The 22,792-nt window shown below is 43.7% G+C and overlaps 1 protein-coding gene across 4 annotated transcripts in view; it reads right to left on the bottom strand.

Annotated features, from left to right (window-relative positions):
* Window positions 1-22,792, bottom strand: part of STEAP1 (STEAP family member 1) — a 111,396-nt gene that overhangs the window by 60,682 nt on the left and 27,922 nt on the right. For all 4 annotated transcript variants that reach the window (XM_030199656.1, XM_030199646.1, XM_030199673.1 and 1 more), the window contains exon 2: window positions 2,361-2,870. In XM_030199656.1, the coding sequence (XP_030055516.1) occupies window positions 2,361-2,870 (510 nt within the window). The remainder of the gene's footprint in view (window positions 1-2,360; window positions 2,871-22,792) is intronic.

The following is a 22,792-nucleotide window of genomic DNA, read 5'->3' as shown; positions in this document are numbered from 1 at the left end:
GAAATGTATTATTGCTTATGATCACCTGGAAAGCAATATGAACTATAATTGACTGTATGAAGACCAATGCAATGGAAACCATCAGTTAAGAAGTTAGTAAATGTTCCAGTTTCTTTAATTCTCTGAGTGAATGAGCTGACGGGACCAGAGTGAGTAATGATAAAAAAGCATGCAGGGCCTCTCAAGCTCCTTCCAACTTGGGATAGCAGGACAGGGTTACAAATTCATGACGTGGATTGAATTCCAACACAGCAGAGACTTTGTTTGGTGTAGTAGAGACTGCACAAACAGGAAGGAGAAGTAGCAGTAGAGGAAGTCTGGGTGTATCTCATAGTCTTCACTTTAAATATGACTGAAAAGTTGAGAACAGAAGCTTTCCCAAGTTTCAGTTGACTGAGAGGCACTTACAAAGGACCAGAGAGAGAGGATGCTGGATGGAAGGGGGAGAGAGGAAAGAGTTAGTGAAAGACTGGGGAGTAAGAGGAAGGAGAATGGGAGGGCCAGAGTAGGAGAAAGAAATGGAAAGCTGTAGGAAGACACAGTAAAAAGAGGGAGATTAAAGTCTGGATAACATGAATGAAATCAGAATGGACAGGCAGAAAAAAATGGAAGAAAGCTGAAAGGAATAGATCAGTGCTGGAGTTGGATGTAGTGGAGGAGGTGAAGAAGACAGAAGAGAAAAAAAAGGAGACCCTTGGAAAGAGTTAAAAGAAGACAGGAAAGCAATAACCAGAGATTGGGGCCAACACAATTAAAAAAAAAAACATTAAATGGCCAGACAGCAAAGGTAAAAAAAAAAAAAGAATTCTACTTTTAATTTAGGATCAGGTAATTTAGGAGGAGAGAGGAGTCTAAGAAACAGGAGATCAGGAATGAGATTATGTGGCAAAGGAGACCAAAGGACATATATATTGGGAGCAGGTATGATATTTTATTCCATCACCTACCTACCTACCTTTTTTTTATGAATGTATGTCTTATTGTTTTTATTACCCTACTTTTTTGTACATTTCTTATTCACCTTGGGAAGGCCCAATAAATAAGTATTTTTTTTACAAATCACTATGAGTCTCCCTTATGGTTTTTTCCAAGTGTAGATTGCATGTTCATGTCCAGAGACTATTGTGCAGCGACCAGGTACACTTCACCCTTTGTTCTATGTGCATGGGAAGTGACTGGGGAAAGAAAGTGTAGCATTTTAGCCACAGACACCAACTGTCATGTGTGTCCTCTTCTGGAGTCACCCTCAGCCCCATCAATGGGAAGGCCATCTACTCTTATGAATACAGAATAACCACAATGGTTGAATATTGACCGAATAGGAGTTTACAAGTATGTGAGCATGCTCATATTGGTAAACTGGAATAAAAAGCATTTCAACAAAGCCCTGCTAAGGAATGGGCACAGTTTTAAAGTGGTGTTATTAATCAATGTTCTTTACTCTTCATTTAATAATTCATCTTTTTCCTAGTCTTCAATATTTTTGTAGCCCAAATATTAACTTTAATGTCTGAGTGAAATAAAGGTATGCCACTTCTTGGTAGGATGCTTCCTAACATGAATGAAGGGGTGGCATGCTGATCCTGATCTGAAGAAGGTCCCAATTTGACCTTGACACTAAACCAACTCAGACTCTGGGCTTAGCACATAGCTAGATGAATTGGAAGAAGCTGGTGGAAAAGCCATGATTTTTCATTGTGTTATAGGCAGCACCGTCTATATGGCAGTTCATAGTGGCAGACTAATACCGTCTAGCATAATAAACTGGCTTTTTAGCCCAACCTTTGGTGCGCGCCGAATCCCGCGGTAGAAAATCATTTTTAAATTTTCTACCACAAGGGCATTCTCGGCAGTAATCAGCAGTTGGCACACACTGCATGAGCCCTTACCACTAAGTCAATGGGTAGCGGTAAGGGCTCAGGCCACAAACAGGTGCAAGCTAGTTTTAATTTCAGTGCACGCCCATTTCCCGGCCCATTAAAAAAAGCCCTTTTTCCCTTGCTGCGGTAAAAATGGCCCAGTGTGCACCCAAAACTGTGGCTTAGTAAAAGGCCCCCTTATATTTTTCATAACCAACATCCAGGTTAGGATATATTGGGCAAATAGAAAGGTTTATGGATAACACAACAAGTGGTACAAAGTCGACGGTGAGGAGTGGAAAAGATTGATAGAACTTTTGGGGTTATGAGGCTGTTCTGTAACTTTAGGGGTAGATTTTCAAAGCGATTTAAATGGCCAGGAGCGGTTATAATTTAATAATATCCATTGAGCAAAAGAAACTATACAAAACTACTAGTTTGAGCATAAAGTGTTTAGTTTATAAGATACATCAAAATATTTAATCAGAAATAGGCCCATACCTGTTGATATGCCCAGTTCAGCAGCTTGTATCTGTAAGACCGTCTCATGGGATAACTCAAGCTATAGATTGCATGTAGTACAGCTGTGAAAAAGCTGAGAAGTCCAAATTGTTTTCTTGATAACATCCAGGTGTGCAACCACTGTGGAAACCTCTTGTACTTGGTTCCATAGTGAAGCTGAAAACATGCTGCTAATATTCCTGGTAAATAAACCAATGTCAAGAGAGAGATTGAAGTCACAGGCAAAACTTTGTTTATGACCAGGATGGGAATTTTATAGAATAGATTCTTGTTGGCTGTTACAAAAGGGTGAAGTACTTCCCTTAGAAAAGTGTAAATAAAAGTTATCACTGACAGTGTAACTGCGACTTTCACTGGCAAGTGCCATTTTGGAAAGAGGTCATGTTTACTGTTTCGATCAGAAGAGCCTTCAGATACCTTACAACTGAACTCTTGCTGGAAATGTAAACGTTCATTGTTGGGAGTGCTGTCAACTTGAAAATTCATTTTCTAAAAAATATAAAAAAATAAAATTAATAAAGCAAAATAAGGACAATAAGGAGATAGAACTTGAACAGAGTATCTGACAAGACTGTCTTCAGTCCATGCATGAAAGCTAGGAACAGATTGTTCAAATTACATAAAACTATATTAATCACATTTATCAACATAAGGTAGTTTGATTTATTTGTAAAATCTTGGGGCCCTTTTACTAAAATGTGCTAGAGTCTAGGCTCAACACATGGTAATATGGGATTTTATCATGTACTAAGCCAAAATTTAACACAGCTGTTTTAGGGCCCCTTTTACCAAGCTGCGGTAAAAGGGTCTGCAGTAGCGTCAGCGTGTGGATTTGCTGTGTGCCAAGGGCCCCTTTTACCACAGCAAGTAAAAGGTTTTTGGCTCAAAACAAAAAGGCGCTGTGCTAATAACAGGGATTGGTGTGTGGCACTTTCTGGGAGGAATCCTTACCGCCACCTATTTAGGTGATGGTAAGGGCTTCCGCACTAACCTGGCAGTACGAAATGCTACCCGATTACCACCGCGTAAGCTCCAGTGCTACAAAAATAAAAAATATTTTTGTTACGCAGGAAATGGCGCATGCTGGGGGTGGGAACTCCCGCCGGGCTCCTGCAGTAGCCCAGCAGTTTCCTGATTTGGCACACGGCAAAGCAGCAGTAGCTCTACCATTGATTTGTAAAAGGGCCCCTTAGTGCATGGCACCCGCATAGAGTTAACACAGGAGCACTTACCACCTCCTATTTAGCATTAGCCAGTTAGTGCACATTAACTATAACGAGCTAGCTGGTTAACACTTCCACACCCACTCTCCACCCATGACATGCCCCCTCCCAAAAATATTTGTAAAAAAAATAATAACGTGGTTTAGCGCATGCAAACATACAATATGCTGCAAAATACTTTAACGTGTTTCTGCGGTAGCCTGTTTGCCCATGTTAACCACGCGCAGTGGTTAACACTCTTTAGTAACAGGGTCATTTCATTAGGGAATAGTGGATATAAGCATTCAACGGCTCATTGTTCAAAGGAGCAAAGACCGTTGAGCATCTGAAGTCTTTTTCCTCCGTAACGAAAAACTGAGAATTAGACTTGCTTCCATCAGAGTTGCAAGCTGTTATTGATTATTTTGAAGATACTTATATTGGATGTCTGTGGAGGAGAATCAGGAGGCAGCCTGTGTTTCCAATTGCTTTTTGGAATGTGTACGATCATGTGCAGAGTAACCCACCTTGTCCTACCAATGCGATTGAGGGGTACCATAATTGCTTGCAGTCCAGTGTTATAGCTCATCATCCTAATATTTGGTGCTTCATCTGGGTGCTACAGAAGGAGCAAGCTATGGTGGAGGTTGAATAGGAACCTCTTGTAGCTGATCCTCTACCTCCTCCCCAGTGTCGTCAATATAAAGCATCTCAATAACGGCTGGTTGCATTGTTTGAAGATTTTGGAAAGAAATCTATGGAGCATTTTCTTCGTGGCATTGCTCCCAGGCCGGAGCCTAAAGGGGATGATGCCACCCCTCCCCCTCAGGACATCCTCGACCCCCTCCAATGAAGCCCCCCCATGCACCCTCAATGACATTCCCCTCCCTTCACCCCCCCCCCCAAAAGGGCCCCCACCATCCTCTTGGGCCTACCTGCCCAGTACCTGGTAGTCTAGTGATCTCTGGGCAAAAGCAATACCCAGTTGCTCTCTTCCTGCACCATCTCCAAAATGGCTTCCCCAGCAGTAGTTTCACTTAACTGCGGCTCGGGGTGCCATTTTGGAGATGGCACCAGTAGGGCAGGAGGAACTTGGATCGCTCTGGTCTGAAGACCACTGCACCACCAGGTACTGGGCTGGGGGTGGAGTGGGGGATGTAATGGGGGAAGGACAGCATTGACACCTCTAGGCTCCAGCCCGGTAGCATCAGGCCACAGCTTTCAGGCTCAATGATCCTGAGCTGGTGGAATACCACTGCTTGTGAGATGGGTCATAAGCAGTGCTATTCATTTACCATGGTAGTCAGCAACCTGTGGGACTGCTATACTGAAGGTTGGTGAATTCTATGGTAAATCAAGGTATGAAAAAAAACCCCCACCTTTTATTGCACCTTGATAACTTCCCCCTTAAATTGACCCTTTGGGTTATTAGGGCTCTGTTTTTGAGGTGCTTCAGCTTTTCTTTAGCTAACCACTAGGCTGCTCACCTAGTGGTTAGTGCAGTGGACTTTGATCCTGGGGAACTGAGTTTGATTCCCACTGCAGCTCCTTGTGACTCTGGGCAAGTCACTTAACCCTCCATTGTCCCTGGTACAAAATAAGTACCTGAATATATGTAAACCGCTTTGAATGTAGTTGCAAAAACCACAGAAAGGCGGTATATCAAGTCCCATTTCCCTTTCCTCCCTTATATTCATTAATAATTGCATCCCCATTTATGATGGGTGAGAAACTTATTTAATATTGGTTTTGTTTCTTTTATTGGCATTTCTTTAGTGCTTTTGATGCTACTCATATGGATTTTCTGTTCAAGTGTGTTGCTTGTTTATAATTTGAAATGCCCTATAAATTAAAGAAAGAAAGAAAGAAAGAAAGAAACCCAGGACTAGCTTAAAATCTCCCTCCTGGAACTGGGTAACTTGGCAGTTCTGTACAGGGCGTGCCTTAGGCACCAGCAAAACAAGCAGTTGGGGGGCGGCATTTTGGCTATTATTTTTGACAAGTAAAGATTAAGGATGTGTATTTGTTAGCATCCATTTGGCTCATTAAGGGGTTTATTTAGTAAGCGGCAGTGTGCACTACCGTTTGCTTCCTGTGCGTCAAGTGCCCTGTGGTAGTTCAGGCATCTGCGCATGCTTCCCCGGCAGTAAAAAATACTTTGTATTTTCAGTGCCATTGGTGTGTTTTAGGGGCAGAGAGTATGCATGCCCAGCGCTAATCGATTAGCACAGCTAAATTGCCACACGCCAACTGATTAGCACATGGTTAGCACGTGTCGGTAAGGGCTCATGCATTAATGGCCATGTGCAAATTTGGACATTAGCACCTGGCCATTAATAGAAAACATGGAAATGCGGCCATTTTACAGCTGTTCTAAAAGTGGCCTCAGTGTGCGGGGAAACCCTCATGCTACTCATAGTGCATGGCCCCTTTTAGTGCAGCTTAGTAAATGGGCCCCTTAATGTGCCTTAAAAATTTTAGTGCACATAAAATCAATTTAATGCCTCTCAGCCTATGAATTAACATGCATAAAATTGATTTGTGCATGTCAAACATTCTCATGCAGATGACAAAATGTGCAAGTGCAGGTACGGATAAATATCAACAAAGAATTAATGTTAGCTTGGGCCAGCAGAGAACCTAAAGCCAGCCCAGGAAGTTTAATCCTAACAACCAACACTGAATAAAATATCTCCCATATCTTATTTTTCTCCGTGACTGTGCAGGCTGTGCTCTTAATTTGCAGGGAACATTGCTTACCTGATTCATGAATGTCCCTCGTGTAAACACTTGGCTTTATGACTGTGTGTTTACTGTATTGTAGGCGATAGATCGATTTAATGAGGCCCTTGTTAAACAGTGTTCAGGTAAAGTTACTTGGTTATAGACATTCTGATTTGTAATTTTTAATCTTTTTTTAAATATGATTGTACGTATGTGTAGTATTTTTTTTATATTATATATTTTGAATTGTATAATTACTTTTATATTATTTATCAACTACCTAACTAAGGGGGTCTTTTATTAAGGTGCGCTAGCGTTTTTAGTTGGTGCTAAACGCTGAGGTGCCCATTATATTCCCATGAATGTCTCAGCGTTTAGCTAAAAATGCTAGTGCACCTTAATAAAAGACCCCCTAAATAATGTTCATTCTTACATTCAATTTATGACATTTAGCAGACACCACTTCCATAAAGAACACATAGAGGGGCATAATCAAAAGGGACGCCCAAGTTTTGTTGAGGATGTCCTCGCAAAACATCCCGATGGAGGGGCGGGGAAACCCGTATTATCGAAATAAGATGGACGTCCATCTTTTGTTTCGATAATACGGTCGGGGACGCCCAAATCTTGAAATTTTGGTCATCCTTAGAGATGGTCGTCTCTAGACTTGGTCGTTTCTGATTTTCGGCGATAATGGAAACCAAGGACGCCCATCTCAGAAACGACCTAATGCAAGCCCTTTGGTCATGGGAGGAGCCAGCATTTGTAGTGCCCCCTGACATGCCAGGACACCAACCGGGCACCCCCCCCCCCCAAAACCCACTACCCACAACTGTACACCACTACCATAGCCCTTACGGGTGAAGGGGGGCACCTAGATGTTGGTACAGTGGGTTTCTGGTGGGTTTTGGAGGGCTCGCTGTTTCCTCTACAAATGTACAGGTAGGGAGGGGGATGGGCCTGGGTCCGCCTGCCTAAAGTGCACTGCACCCACTAAAACTGCTCCAGGTACCTGCATACTACTGTGATTGACCTGAGTTTGACATCTGAGGCTGGCAAAAAAATATTTTTAAAGATATTTTTTTAGGGTGGGAGGGGGTTAGTGACCACTGGGGGAGTAAGGGGAGGTCATCCCCGATTCTCTCCGGTGGTCATCTGGTCATTTCAGGCACCTTTTTGTGCCTTGGTCATAAGAAAAACAGGACCAAGTAAAGTCATCCAAGTGCTCGTCAGGGACGCCCTTTTTTCCCATGTGTTAGGCACTCCCAAGTCCCGCCTTTGATACACCCCCTTGAACTTTGGCCGTCCTTGCAACGGAAAGCAGTTGGGGATGTCCAAAATTGGCTTTCGATTATACCGATTTGGATGACCCTGGGAGAAGGACGCCCATCTTCCGATTTGTGTCGAAAGATGGGCGTCCTTCTCTTTCGAAAATGAGCCTGTTAGCAACCTACATAAAAAGCATCATCAACAACAAAAGAAATTATTCAAAATGATTTAAGTGGACAGAAGAGGTTCCTGTCCAAATACATCACATTGGTCAACCCAACCACTAATATTCAGCGGGTGTTATTGAATATTAAGTATGAACCACTGCAGTGCTATGTGATTAGTGCAAGGACAGTCCAGAGGCGGAGTTGGGTGCTACTGCCTGGATAGCTAACCAGGCATATTGGACCGCATATAGCCCTAAATTCAGTAAATGGTGCCCAAATTTTGGCACCAAAAAAAGGAGTGTTAAGCGTTATTCTAGAAACGGCGCTCCAAGTTGGGCATCATATATAGAATAGCATTTAATGCCAGGATCCATGCCCAATTTTGGGTGCAAGGATTTACACCAACTTAAACGGTGGAAATCCTCACGCCTAAATTAGACATGGATCTACCGTATTCTATACTGGTGTACAAAAATTCTAGGAATGCCCTTGACCCGCCCATGCCCCTCCCATGGTCACACCCCCTTTTTGGATTCAGGACAAGAACATTGACTAGGAAGATGCATGTATAAATGCAAACTGTTGCTAATTAGCACTGATAATTGATAGCTCCCAACTATTGGCGCTAATTGGCTCATTATTCTATTAAATTGCAAGTGGCACTGAGGCTCCAATGCTCAAAAGTAAATGCAGGCTCTACAGGCCATTAGTGCCATACTAGCACCCACATTTACCTGCGCAGAATGTTCAGAGAGGTCTAGCGTGGGAAACAACGAGTGCGCCAGGCACTAGCACAGACAGCATGCAAATATAGTCAAGCTCATGTTAATGAGGTCATTTTGTATTCCTCCCCAATGCTCAGAAGAGAGTGCCTGAAACAGAACTGCCTTACCGCTGCAAAATATAACAACATGTCAGAGCAGGCGTTAGGGTGTAGAAAGCGAGGATTTCCCATGATTCTCATGGTTATTTCTGCAAAATCTGCCGGTTTTGATTGCTTTTGGAAGTAGAAGGAAGACTGTGCAAGCCCTTAAGCATTGGTCCTGAAAAACAGCAGACCCAAGCGAAAGCACACATTGGTGTCTGTTTCCTGCATCTAACTTTAAAGCGTTCATGCAAAAAAAAAAAATTAAATGCCCCGGGAAAGAACACATTGGCGTCTGTTTCCTGCATCTAAATATAGGCATCCAAGCTAAAAAAACAGAAGGCAATATGTGCTTCACCTTTGGGTTTACTAGGTGTATACGCACAGAGCAGAGCTTACTGCGGAACTCTTCTGCACATGCGCCAAGCACCATCCTCCCTCTGAACTCCCTAATGCTCAACGCTATGAGTGCACCTATATATATGCATCTCATTAGCGTTGAGCATTAGGGCATTGTTCTGCGTTCTGGTGGTATTTTTATGGCCTTATTTGGAATAGCGCTAGAGTTTTGAGCATTGGGGCCTGAATGTCTGTGCCTAATTTTGCCCACAGCAGTCCACACAGTCATAAAATGCTGATCGCTGTAGACTGAATATCGTCCAGAAAATCTTACAAATATATCCTCAGCCCCCTTCAACCACTCCCTTGTTCTGATATGTTTTGTTTGCTCTTGGAGCTTTTCTGCTCTGAAAGACTTGAATGTAAAATTGTGGTCTTTGTCTATCGGTTTGGTCCTAGATTGTTAACAATTAACGGTGTTTGAGAAAAAAAGTTGCTGCTCCATATGCTAGGGCTATAGTTGAAACGTACACATTTGTAAGAGGCTTGCATCTTGAAAATAAATAATTTTGAAGGTAATTATATAAACGCAAAAAGGCTTCTTATAAAATTATGTCATGCATAAACTTATGTGGGATGCAGTTAGGCCAGGATGAGAGAGGGGGAAAAGCATCCAGACAGCGGGAGGAATAAGAAAGAGGGGAGATAATTAGAAGGAGGGAAGAGCCTCAAGGGAGGGAATAGGAACAAGGAGGAAAATTGGGAATATCTTCAGGAGGGAATGGGTGAAAATGGGGAAGAGAATCTGGATGGAGGGGTGAGAAGGGGAGCATAATTAGTAGGGAGGGATGAGAAGAAGGCAATATAGCTCCAAGTATGTACTGGTTTAAGTTCAGCTGTGGTTGCTTGATCAGTGGTTTCCTCCCATTGGTTCATTCTGACTTTCTGCTTTGTATATTTATTTATTAAGATTTATTAACTGCAGGTACTGTTTAACGTAAAACTTACAAGTTTGTTAACAGCATAACAATAGTAAAATGATCAAATATAAACATAAATAAAATAAATGAGGTAAACTTGAAAAGAGCAAATTGAAACCTAATAATAGGGCTACCATGAAAAAGGATCAAAAATATACATTTAAAAGCACTGAAATTCAAATAACAGAGATATAATACGATGTCAGCATAATACTAATGAAACATCTAATAAGCAAACATTACAACATTCAGGTAACATAGCTACGATACCAATGTTTTTCTACAATACAGCTTACTATAGCTGAGGGACCAAGTGCAGATATGGCGATAATAAGATGGGTGGTACACAGTCAGTTGGGATAAATAGATGTGGCTAAACTCAAGGCAAGTTCTTTGTACAGTTAAACAAGATATAAGGAACTGATCTAAGTTGGTTGTGTAGCAAGCTAATCCATTTGGTGAATAGTGTAATCACCAATTACCCTATGTCTTGGGAAAACAGCCAGGCTTTCACCTGCTTCCTGAAATAGAAGTAGTCTTGAGTTATACATTGCCCCTCTGGAAGTACATAAGTACATAAGCATCGCCATGCTGGGTGGGACAGACCAAGGGTCCATTGAGCCCAGCACCCTGTCACCGACAGCGGCCAGAGCGTGGGCGCTACTCCTGAGAAGTCTCGCTGGTGGGTATCACATTGTACAATTTCTTTTGATGAGGGGACAGATAGTGATGATCCGTAAGAGGACCTTAGAGGTTTTAAGATGTGTAAAGGGCTAACTTATTCTTTAAGTACTCTGGTCCATTTTGTCTGAGGGCCTTGAAAATTAAACAGAATTTTAAACTTAGCCCTGTAAGGTACTGGTAGCAAGTGCAGTTTTTGAGGAAGGTGCGATGTAGTCACACTGTCATGCTGCACACTGTGGTCAGACTCGCCTTTTCATTATATGGAGAGAGAGAGATTTTGTAAGTGCCGTAGGTGATAGAGATTATTTGTAAAGGTTGTTTGAATTTGCGGGATCAGAGTGAGTGATGAGTTTAGCAGAATCTCAAGATTCCTGACCTGTGATTTTAGGGGGAGTTCATACTGCCCAAAAGGTATTTTTAAGTTAGATATTTGTCCACTTGTGTTAGATACCCAAAGAATCTCTGTTTTGCTTGGGTTCAGGCAGTTTGTTGTTGTGTGCCCAATCCATAGCAGTGTAGATCTGGATGCATTTCATTTGGATTATATTCTTCTTTTCTGTGTGTTTAAAACTAAATAAAATAACTTTAAAAACTATCCCTTTTAATGAATATATTTCACAAGTGACAAAATCCCTTGCAAAGCAATTTTACATATGCAACTCAAATGGAAGTCCAAATGTCCCAAACTTCAAATACATGCAAACCTTCCCAGAAAACAAAACAAAACAAAACAAAAAAATAAAAGCAAAACCTTCTCAACTACAAGAGTCCAATAAATCACTTAGGGCTTTTTTTTACAAAGCCACACTAGCAATTCTCGCGCGGCAATTAAGAGGAAGCCCGTAGGAATTGATTGGGCTTCCTTTCATTTACCACGCCAGAATCACTAGTGCAGCTTTGTAAAAGAAGCCCTTAAGATCCAAGCGGTAGTTGTGTAAGCGTTAATGCCACTGGTAGCTATTTTTTTATTTAGATTTTTGCTCACATCTTTTTCAGTAGTAGCTACTACTACTACTATTTAGCATTTCTATAGCGCTACAAGGCGTACGCAGCGCTGCACAAACATAGAAGAAAGACAGTCCCTGCTCAAAGAGCTTACAATCTAATAGACAAAAAAATAAAGTAAGCAAATCAAATCAATTAATGTGTACAGGAAGGAGGAGAGGAGAGTAGGTGGAGGCGAGTGGTTACAATTGGTTATGAGTCAAAAGCAATGTTAAAGAGGTGGGCTTTCAGTCTAGATTTAAATGTGGCCAAGGATGGGGCAAGACGTAGGGGCTCAGGAAGTTTATTCCAGGCGTAGGGTGCAGCGAGACAGAAGGCGCGAAGTCTGGAGTTGGCAGTAGTGGAGAAGGGAACAGATAAGAAGGATTTATCCATGGAGCGGAGTGCACGGGAAGGGGTGTAGGGAAGGACGAGTGTGGAGAGATACTGGGGAGCAGCAGAGTGAGTACATTTATAGGTAGTAGAAGAAGTTTGAACAGGATGCGAAAACGGATAGGGAGCCAGTGAAGCGACTTGAGGGGAGGGGTAGTATGAGTAAAGCGACCCTGGCTCAAGGTGAGTTTCATTCAGGTACACTAGGTATTGAAATTGTTTTTCCCTGAGGCAGTGATTTGGCAATACAAGAGCTGTGAAGAGTGGAAAGGTATGGAAGAGTTTTGGTTTGGACCAGCTTTTTATATCTGCATTCTGCTTGGCTTCAACTAGGTGCTGGTTGGTCTTAGAGAAAGTTGCCAGATTCCTAGAGCTTTTGCTTTTGTACCTCTTTGATGTTTGGGACTTTAATAGGACCTCTTTTTGCATCACATAAGTAAAATGATTTTCTAACAGATATTTCCACGTTTGAAATTTCATACTGAAAAAGGGTTGTTGTTTTTTTTTTAATTAATAAGGCCAACCTGTGTAAAAGGATGTCTCTCACTTTAACATTTTTCCTTTCTTTTTTTTGACGTTCTTGGTGAATTGTATTTTTATGCAATTTTTATTTTCTAATTAAAGTATTTAAACAAGTTTTCAACTGCTGCAGAAACCTAAGATTCACTATGCATTTACAGTGACTTAATGCAAGCTCCATCTGTGCTCTGACTGGCTAGCAGAAACATCCCATTAAAAGAAAAGTCTGATTTTTCTCTCTCATCAATCTATTCCCTGTCTCCCTCTTTCCTCCCCAGGCAGCATGCCCAGGCAGCTAGAACAACAGTTACAGCCAGAGGGCTGGATAGATGCCTCATCCTGTGAGACAGAACTTCTGTACAATTTGTTGGCAATTGGGAGATTCCACAGACATGGCATCTGTATTTTCTTCCACTCTGTAGCTGGGTGAAATATCCTAACAGACAATGGATATGAAGCCAGATCCTCTGCACCCCAGCAAATATTTTTATTTTTTGTTACATTTGTACCCCGCACCTTCCCACTCATTGCAGGCTCAATGCGGCTTACATGGGGCAATGGAGGGTTTAGTGACTTGCCCAGGGTCACAAGGAGCAGCCTGTGCCTGAAGTGGGAATCGAACTCAGTTCCTCAGTTCCCCAGGACCAAAGTCCACCACCCTAACCACTAGGCCACTCCTTTTCTGTCAGCCTGAAATACTTCATTTCTAGCAGAATGTACTCACTATACCAATCTGTTTAAATACAGAATGATTAGGAGTAGACAATAGTACTTGTTGCAAGAAAATTATCCGTGGCAATTCTTGAGGAAATTTAAATCTTCACCAAGTCTCTTGGTATTTATTTCAATGTTTGCTTTAAGTTCCACTATATTACATATCTGGCTACTTTATTCAAGTCCCATTTAGGAAACTGTTTGTCATCGATGGAATGATATGTCCTGGAAAATGTGCCCCCTCAGGTTTGTCTCTGTGTTAGGTATGTCTCACAGAAAGCATGGGCACCTGTTGTGGCTGTATCCAGCTATCTGCCTGTTTCTCTGTCCATCCATATGCAAATGTTTATTTGGATATGCATAAACATAAGCGTATGGATATAGCCAAAACAGGATAGCAAGAGCAGTGAACCACAGGGTGGTAGAAAACCTAGGTCCCACTATCCAAAGAACTAGAGGACTGTTGGTGAGTGAAGCTGTAGAGTAGCTGGGAGCCTAGGTCCAGTCATCTGAAGATGGAAGGACCAGAGGCAGTGGTGGCTGAATTCTTTGGGTGGTGTGTAGGTAGCCCAGACCCTGTCACCATAGAATTGAAGGCCGATGGTAAAACAGCAGATGATAGTAATCCTATTTACAGAGTGAAGGAAAGAGTTAGAATGAAATGAGGGTTGGAGGAGGATGAATAGGGAAATGTATGAAAAAGGGAGGAAGAATTAATAGAGGGGGAAAGGAGAAGAGAAAGTGAAAAGGAGAAGAGAAAGTGAAGAGTATAGGAGAGGGAAAGTGATAGAGTAGGAGGATGTGGTAGGAATAGGGGAAAAAAGCAGAGGAGAATGCACTTCTCATTACATCCCACCATGCACATGTGCACACACATATATACATCCTCACATACAAATTTCTATCTACACATATCCATCGCTCGCAGACACACACCTACACATAGCTACATATTCCATCACACATTTCTATACTGTCCCAGCAGACATACACATCCCCACTATATATGTCCCATCACATAGAGACATTCCATCCACACACACTTATCTACCACTTACAATCCCCACACACACACTCCCTGCCACCCTACTGCTATACACTATACTATGCCCCTCCTCACTGAGTCTCCTACACAAACCTGCCTGACTCTGCCACTTGTGGAAGGGGAAATGTGTCACTGTGCCACACTTCAAGTGTGCACTTTCCAAATTGTTCTTATTTAATTATATTGCAGACTGAACATTCTGGTTGCAACTCCAGAAACCATCAATGCAAGGAGAACAGTAGGTGCAGCGGCGTAGCAAGGGCAAGGCGGTGGGGGCGGTCCGCCCCGAGTGCACGCCGCTGGAGGGGTGCAGAGAGCAGCCGCACGCCTGTCGGCTCCGCTGTTTCCCTGCTCCCTCAGAACAGATTACTTCCTGTTCCGGGGCAGAGGGAGCAGGGAGCCAGCGGAGCCGAGAGCCGGGCGGCTGCTCCCAGCAGCCAAGAATGCACCCGGGGGGGGGGGGGGGTGCGCATCGACAATCCGCCCCGGGTGGCAACCGACCTAGGATCGTCACTGAGTAGGTGTACACTCAAATGCTTTGAGCCAATAGGATTCAAACCAGAGTTTTGGAGGGAAGTATACAGTTCAGTTACAAGGGAGGGGCTATATCTCTTCCCTTCCTCCCTGGAGGGAATCCAGCTAAGCAGGACGTAAAGGAGGAATGAGTGGGGAACCACACCCAGGGGCCCACCAGGGGCTTAGCTTTTTTAAGAGGGTCTTTTACTAAACCACAGTATCATTTTTAGCAGCTAATGATTAGCACGTGCAAAACGCTAGAGACACCTATAGGAATTAAATCACTAGCGTTTAGCATGCGCTAAAAATGCTATCGCAAGTATCTTCAGATCTACATTTATAAGTGAGATTGGTCTGTACAATCCACAGCAGGTAGTGTCCCTACTGGTTTACAAAGAATTGTGATACCTGCTGTATTCCTTGCAGTCGGCAAGTTCTGACATATGTGCATAAAATTAAATACTCGGTTTAACAAAGCCACTAGATGATACTTAAATGCATCATAAAAGGTGTTAGTAAACCCATCAAGGCCTGGATAGTTCCCTTGGAGCAATTCTTTAATAACAGATAAAATATCTGTACCTATAATTGGGGCATCTAGTTTTTCCTGAGCTTCTTCTGACAAGGCAGGTAGCTGATTGCTAATTGTGGGGGTTTTAGCATAGAGTTGTGCATAAAATTCAAGAAATCTATCACAGATCTCCTTTTCCTTTATAAGCAACACCCCTTTAGTACTCCTAATTTTCAAAGTGCTCATATCTAACTTCTTCCTTTTATGCCTACGAACCAGTAATTTCCCAGCTTTGTTACCATGTTCATAGTGGGTGGAATTCTATCTTTCTAATTGAAGTTGATGTAACTATCCCCTATCAGTTTCTCTCCGACTAGCGCTCAGGGGCTTAAGGTATTCCCTAGTGCTTGTTCCTTAGCCTGTCTTCTTTCTCTTCCTGGCCCCCCACTTAATGAACACTCTCCGAAGCACCACTTTGTGAATTTCCCAGTGTACCTTCAGACATCTCCCCTATATTATTTAGATTCAAGTACTGCTGAATTTCTCAAATAATATCCTCTTGCACCCTAGTATCAGGTAGCAGTGATTCATTTAGTGTCCAAAAAAAGAGACGCTTGTGCTGAGAACTACACGTGGAGGAGCATCACAAAGAAGCATGATCAGCCGTAGAGGCCTTAAATAGCCAAAATCCATCCCCCCAGATCAAGTCAATCCTGGAATAATTCTTATGCACTGAGGATAAAAAGGTATACGCTCGAGTGCTAGGGTTCAGAGTCCTCCAAATGTCACTGAGCTTCAATTCGCTGGTCAATTTAAGAAAGGCTTTACTAGGTCCTGTTCTCAGGATCTTGCTGTCGGAATGTTTATATACCTGTCACGGCCATGGCTGTGCTCGAACACCGATTCATCTCCTCGGACCTCTGGCAGTTTCTCAATGGAAGCGAGTCACATGTGCGTGTGTGTGTTGTATCAGGGCACTCCTCCACTGAAGAGTCTCTTTTGTAGCTCTGGAAGCCGGAGATGATGTCATCAAGATGGGGTTCATATAAGGCTCCCCTGGACTTTTTCTCTTGCCTTTGCAATGGATTGCCTGGTCTAGTAAGTTGCAGCCCGCCTTGCCTGCCTCATCTCTCCAGCCCTACCTTGCCTACCTGGCCTCCAGCCTGCCTTGCCTGACTTTCTGTACAGCTTGCTTTGTTGTGCCTGTCTCCAGTTCTGCCTTGTCTCTGCTCCTGCAGAGTCCTCAGCTCCAGTCCAGTCTTGCCTCAGCTCTTGCCAAGCCTTCAGCTCCAGTCTAGCCCCGCCTCAGCTCCTGCCAAGCCTTCAGCTCCAGCTGAGCCTCGTCAATGCTGGTGGGGCCTAGTGCCTGGTTCTGTCTGTCCTGAACCTAGCCCGGGTGACTAGCCTGCTACCAGTTGGAGCCCGGCTAACCCTCAGGTTGACCGGGTAGCGCCAATCTCCTCTCATCATCCTTATGGAGGTTCTCAACCTGGAATGCCAGGTGTCAATGGACTAAGATAGCAACCCCCCCCCCCCCTCTTTTTGGCCCCATCCTTAGAGGAACTGAAAAACATGTGAGGACAATCCCTATGTGTGAGTAATTTCTCCCCACTGCATTTGAGATGGGTTTCCTGGATGAGAAGGCTCCTTAAGCCCCTTAACATTGATAGTACCTATAAGCACCTTGGTACTAGCCATTAATCAGTGTTAAAATAAACATACTGACTGGAGTAAACAAAAACAACCATCTAACATTCCCAAGCAGAATATACCCCCATAAAACAAATGGCCATTCCTTGCCTCCTTTCCCAGCACTCCCAACTTCCTTCCTCCCTCCCATCCCACCTCTCACTCCCTCTCCCTGCCCCTCCTCTGTCCCATATTTGCATAAATATGAGACAAGTAACAAAAGAGTGAGGCAGTTCCCTTCAGCTCCAGGGCAACAATTGTGGTCCCAGAAGGTGTTCACAATCATACCTCATTTAAAAACAATGTGTCATGATACTCTTAAATGTCTTCCATGTGCTCTTCACAGGTTGCGACTCTCTTCTCCAGCTCCTTCTGTTTCGTCACGAGAGCCCCGATTTCTTTCTTGACCCCATACAGGGTCTTCTTAAGGTCCTGCTACACCAGTTTAAAGTCAGCTTTCAGGACCATCCTCCATTTTTTAATATCGTGGCCTCTCACCACACCATCCATGTCATCCATCTCGAACTCCAACTTGTCTTCTATCTCAAATCCGCTATAAGAACGCCGGTGCCATGTGCTATACCGCTATGTTTAAATATCCGTCATCTACAATGATACTCAGTGCTGATTGGTCCATAACTCAAAAAAAGTCTTCTAGGTTATCCAGTCAATTTCTTTGTTTAACCCACCAGGGGATACTGTGGCCCAATCATAGATAAACCACTGTTCCTTTTGAATGAGGCTAGATGATACATCCCCTCTCCATTCTAGATGAACTTGTAACAGAATGACACATTTTAAATCTGACTCTGTATGATGATGGGAAGTTCAGTGATCTACTGGCGCCTCCTGTTTAGATGTTTTCAAATTGCTCAAATGCTCATCTATTTGTTGATTTATTTCACATTTAGTTTGGCCTATGTACCTCTTAGCACAGGGGCATTTAATTGCATATACTACCTAATCAGTATCACAATTTGTATGCGATCACAGTTCATATTTCCCACCAGTCCTGGGATTAATTACAAATTGAGTCACCATAGCATGTCTACAATATACACATATTTGACAGCACGTGTGCTCTCCTCGTCCAGTTAAATTTAAATGATCAGATCTAAAATTGACATCTCACCCATGTTTCGAGCTCTAGTATATGAGACTTGGGGTCTCTCTTTAAACTGGGGATATAATGTTAAAATGGACCAATGATCATTAATAATTTATCTAATTACTCTCCCTTGCACTGAGTAGGGTATGACACATTGTATTATATTGTGATCCACATTTGATTTGAAATCCCCTAGTAGCAGCCACTGTCTTTGTACATTATACGCCTGTTTATGAGCTCTACATATCACCCTGCTAGGATAACCTCACTGCTTAAACTTTGCTGACTGAAAGAATCCTTAGTACTACACAGACGCTTGACACGCAAAAATTGCCCCATAAGAATACCATTATCAATCGCTTAGGGTGATAACTTGTGTAATGAAGGATAGTATTCTTATCTGTGGGCTTTCTAAACATAGAGGTACATAATGTACCCTATTCATAACTAATATGTATATCAAGGAAATCTACTTCCTGACCTCCTATATGTGAAGAGAAAATGATATGGGGATCACAGTTATTGAGATAAGACAAAAAGTGATTGAGTTTAGCAATGTCTCCCTCCCACACCCAAAAAACATTGTCAATAAATTGCCTCCAGATAGCTATATGTTGTTTATAGATAGATTGAAAAGCATGAATCTTTTCAAATTCAGCCACTGTTGCTCCCATTGCAACTCCCTTAATTTGTAGGAAGAATGCATTTTCAAAACCAAATTAAATTTTCTCTATAATCAATTTGGCTATTTAAGAAATGATTTTTTTATCCACAGAAATCTCCATATTGTGAATATGAGATTCTATTACTTTTAATGCACCCTGTTATACAGTGCTTGTACATCAAGCGTTACCAAAATTGGGGCTCTAGCAAAGTTGATATCTAGCGAGCCCACTGAGTATCATTGTAGATGACGTATATTTAAACATTGCAGTATAGCACATGTGCCGGCGTTCCAGTAGCAGGGAGGAGTGTGATATATTGATTTTACCCCTCCTGGCCTGGGATGGCCGATCTGAATGTTGATGCAAAAAGTTTTGAAGTAACAAGGTGTGTTTTGTGAAATTTGAAATATGCATACTCTAGTGAATATAAAGAGGTGCTATCATTGTGCTGTATTGTTTTTAGCTTGTTCTCCTGAAGACGCCATTCGGTGAAATGTGGTTCCGCGTTGGGATAAGAGCACATTTATGGTTTTGATTTGAACACAGTCTTCACTATCACAGTTTAAAGGATACCAGCAGTTTGAGAACAACACTACACCTTGGGATTTCACTTTGTGATAAGTAACATTTGACAAGATGCTATATATATTGCAAGCTATTACAAGCTGTACGAGTCATCATATGGAACTTTGAAGTATAGCAATATTAGATCTTACCTATAGGGTAGGAGGAGTTGGACCTGGTGCAATGATGGTATAAGGTTGAAGTGTTATATGCTGGTACCATAGCATGTAGTGGTTTGGCACTTCACATACACTGAGAACTAAATAATTTTGTAAATAATTTCAGAATAAAAACTGGTATAATTAAAATTTAATGCCAAGAAGTACAGAATGATGCCGTTGGGGTGCAGAAATCCAAAGGAGATGTACCAGATAGGAGGAGAGAAACTGATGAGCACAGCTCAGGAGAGGGACCTAAGGGTGATGGTATCTGAGGATCTCAAGGTGATAAAACAATGCGACAAGGCAGTGGCCACAGCCAGAAGGATGTTGGGCTACATAGAGAGGGGTATAACCAGGAGAAGAAAGGAGATGTTGATGCCCCTATGCAAGTCATTGGTGAGGCCCTACTTGGAGTATGGTGCTTAGTTTTGGAGGTCTTGCTAAAGATGTAAAAAGTCTTGAAGCAGTTCAGAGAAAAGCGACAAAAATGAAAAGGGTTTTGCATTGCAAGAGGATCTGAACATGTATACCCTAGAGGAAAGGAGAGACAGGGGTGATATGACACAGACTTTCAAATATTTGAAAAGTATTAATCTACAAACAAACCTTTTCCAGAGACAGGAAGGTGGTAGAAGAGGACATGAATTGAGGTTGTAGAGGGTCAACTCAGGAAGTACTTTTTCACAGAGAGGGTGATAGATACCTGGAATGCCCTCCCATGGGAAGTGGTGGAGATGAAAATGATAATGAAATTCAAAAATGTGTGGGTTAAACACAAAGGAATCCTATATAGAAGGCATGGAACCAAATAAGCTTAGCAGTGATTACATGGCAACACCAGTAATTGGGAAGCAAAACTAGTGCTGGGCAAACTTCTACAGTCTGTGCCCTGATCATGGCTTGACAGGGCTGGAATGGGACTTTAATGACAACTTTAGTAGATGGAGAACAAGGCCAGTGCCAGCCAGAATTCTAGGATCTGTGCCCTGAAAATGGCAGAGACAAATGAAGATCAAGTATACATATGTACTATCACATCATACCTTATGCCATGAATTACCTTGTTGGGCAGACTGGATGGACCATACAGGTCTTTATCTGCCGTCGTCTACTATGTGACTATGGGGCTCATTTTCAAAGCACTTAGACTTACAAAGTTCCATAGGTTACTATGAAACTTTGTAAGTCTAAGTGCTTTGAATTTACACCTCTAAGTTACTATCAGGCTTATTTTCGAAAGAGAATGGCACCCATCTTTCGACACAGATCGGGAGATGGGTGTCCTTCTCCCAAGGTCGCCCAAATCGGCATAACAGAAAGCCGATTTTGGGCGCCCTCAACTGCTTTCCGTCGCGGGGACAACCAAAGTTCATGGGGGCGTGCCAGAAGCATAGTGAAGGCAGGAATATGGCGTGCTTAACACATGGGCATCCCTGACGAGCACTTGGCCGACTTTACTTGGTCCATTTTTTCTTGCAATCAAGCCTCAAAAAGGTGGCCGAACTGACCAGATGACCACCTGAGAAAATTGGGGATGACCTCCCCTTACTCCCCCATTGGTCACTAACCCCCTCCCACCCTAAAAAATAACTTTAAAAATATTTTTTGCCAGCCTCAAATGTCATACCCAGCTCCCTGCCAGCAGTTTGCAGGTCCCTGGAGCAGTTTCAGTGGGTGCAGTGCACTTCAGGCAGACGGACCCAGGCCCACTCCCCCTACCTGTTACACTTGTGGTGGTAAATGTGAGCCCTTCAAAACCCACCACAAACCCACTGTACCCACATGTAGGTGCCCCCCTTCACCCCTTAGGGCTATGGTAGTGTTGTACAGTTGTGGGTAGTGGGTTTTGGGGGGGGGGGGGTTGGGGGGCTCAGCACCCAAGGTAAGGGAGCTATGCACCTGGGAGCAATTTCTGAACTCCACTGCAGTGCCCCCTAGGGTGCCCGGTTGGTGTCCTGACATGTGAGGGGGACCAGTGCACCACGAATGCTGGCTCCTCCCACGACAAGAGGGCTTGGATTTGGTCGTTTCTGAGTTGGGCGTCCTCGGTTGCCATTATCACAGAAACCTGGGGACGACCATCTCTAAGGTCAACCTAAATGTTGAGATTTGTGCGTCCCCGACCGTATTATCAAAACGAATGATGGCCGCCCATTTTGTTTCGATAATACGGGTTTCCCCACCCCTTCGCCGTGTCGCGTGTCCCGCCTGCTGTGCCTCTCACCTAAGCAGCGCCGCAACCGCGAAGGGCGCGCTTCGGAAATACCCGCCTTTTCCTCGCGCCATTGGCCGGCCTATCTAGCTCCCGCTCCAGATCGCCGGCCATCCTGGCCACACTGCTACTGATGGCCGGCCATGGGCCGCGGCAACAAAGTCCTGGATCATGGCGCCAGTGTTCGTGAGCCAGCTTCTCTTCTGGCTGCGGAGCTCGGGAATCGAGACTCCGCCTTGTGGTTTCCTGGTTGGCTGCTTGAGGCGAAGCTCCACCTCGGGTCTGACGCTGCCCTTCTCCTGGAGGCCTCTTCGGGTGACGTCTCCTGTGGTTTCCAGCTGATTCTCGGTTCCCTGATGAGGCTGGCTATTTAAGGAGTAGCGTTTCTTACAATCTTTGCTTCGGCTTCTCGTCTCTGAGGACTTAGCTCTCACGTGCTGTTTTCAGACTCTCTGCTACTTGACCTGACCTGACTCGACCTCTGCTAGTTCCTGACTATCCTTGTTTGCTGCCAGCCTCGACCTCTGCTAGATCCTGACCATCCTTGTTTGCTGCCAGCCTGGACCTCTGCTAGTTCCTAACCATCCTTGGCTGCAGTTCATCAGACCGCTTCCTGGTCCCTGTCCTCGCTCCACTCGGTCAGCCCGTCAGCCCCCGCGGTTCCAGAAGTCCCGTTGGCAGCTGGGGGCTCAACTCCCGGTGAACGGCGGTCGCAGCAGGTGAAGACTGGGGGTTGGGTGGCTGTCCTCTGGAGGACAGCGGTTCCATTCACCTCTGTCCTCCTGAAGGACCCAAGGGCTCACCTAAGTCTGCACAACACGACAAAACAAGACACGCTGGGACGTCCTGTGAGGACGTCCTCAGGAAAACTTGGCGCCCCATTCGATTATGCCCCTCTATGTCTTGGTTTAGTTTAGTAAAACAAAAGGTAGTTACCTGTAGCTGGTATTCTTCAAGGACAGCAGGCTGATTATTCTCACATTTGGGCGACATTGTCCGACAGAGCCCGGTGCAGACACTGACTAGTGAGTACAGTAGAAAATTCTAGCAGTGTCCCACTGCATGTGCTGATGCCTTCCCAAGCATGGGTCCTCCAGTCA

Source organism: Microcaecilia unicolor, chromosome 1 (genome assembly GCF_901765095.1).
Source record: "Microcaecilia unicolor chromosome 1, aMicUni1.1, whole genome shotgun sequence".
NCBI classification, from domain to species: domain Eukaryota; kingdom Metazoa; phylum Chordata; class Amphibia; order Gymnophiona; family Siphonopidae; genus Microcaecilia; species Microcaecilia unicolor.
This window is presented reverse-complemented; position numbering and strand designations above follow the sequence as displayed.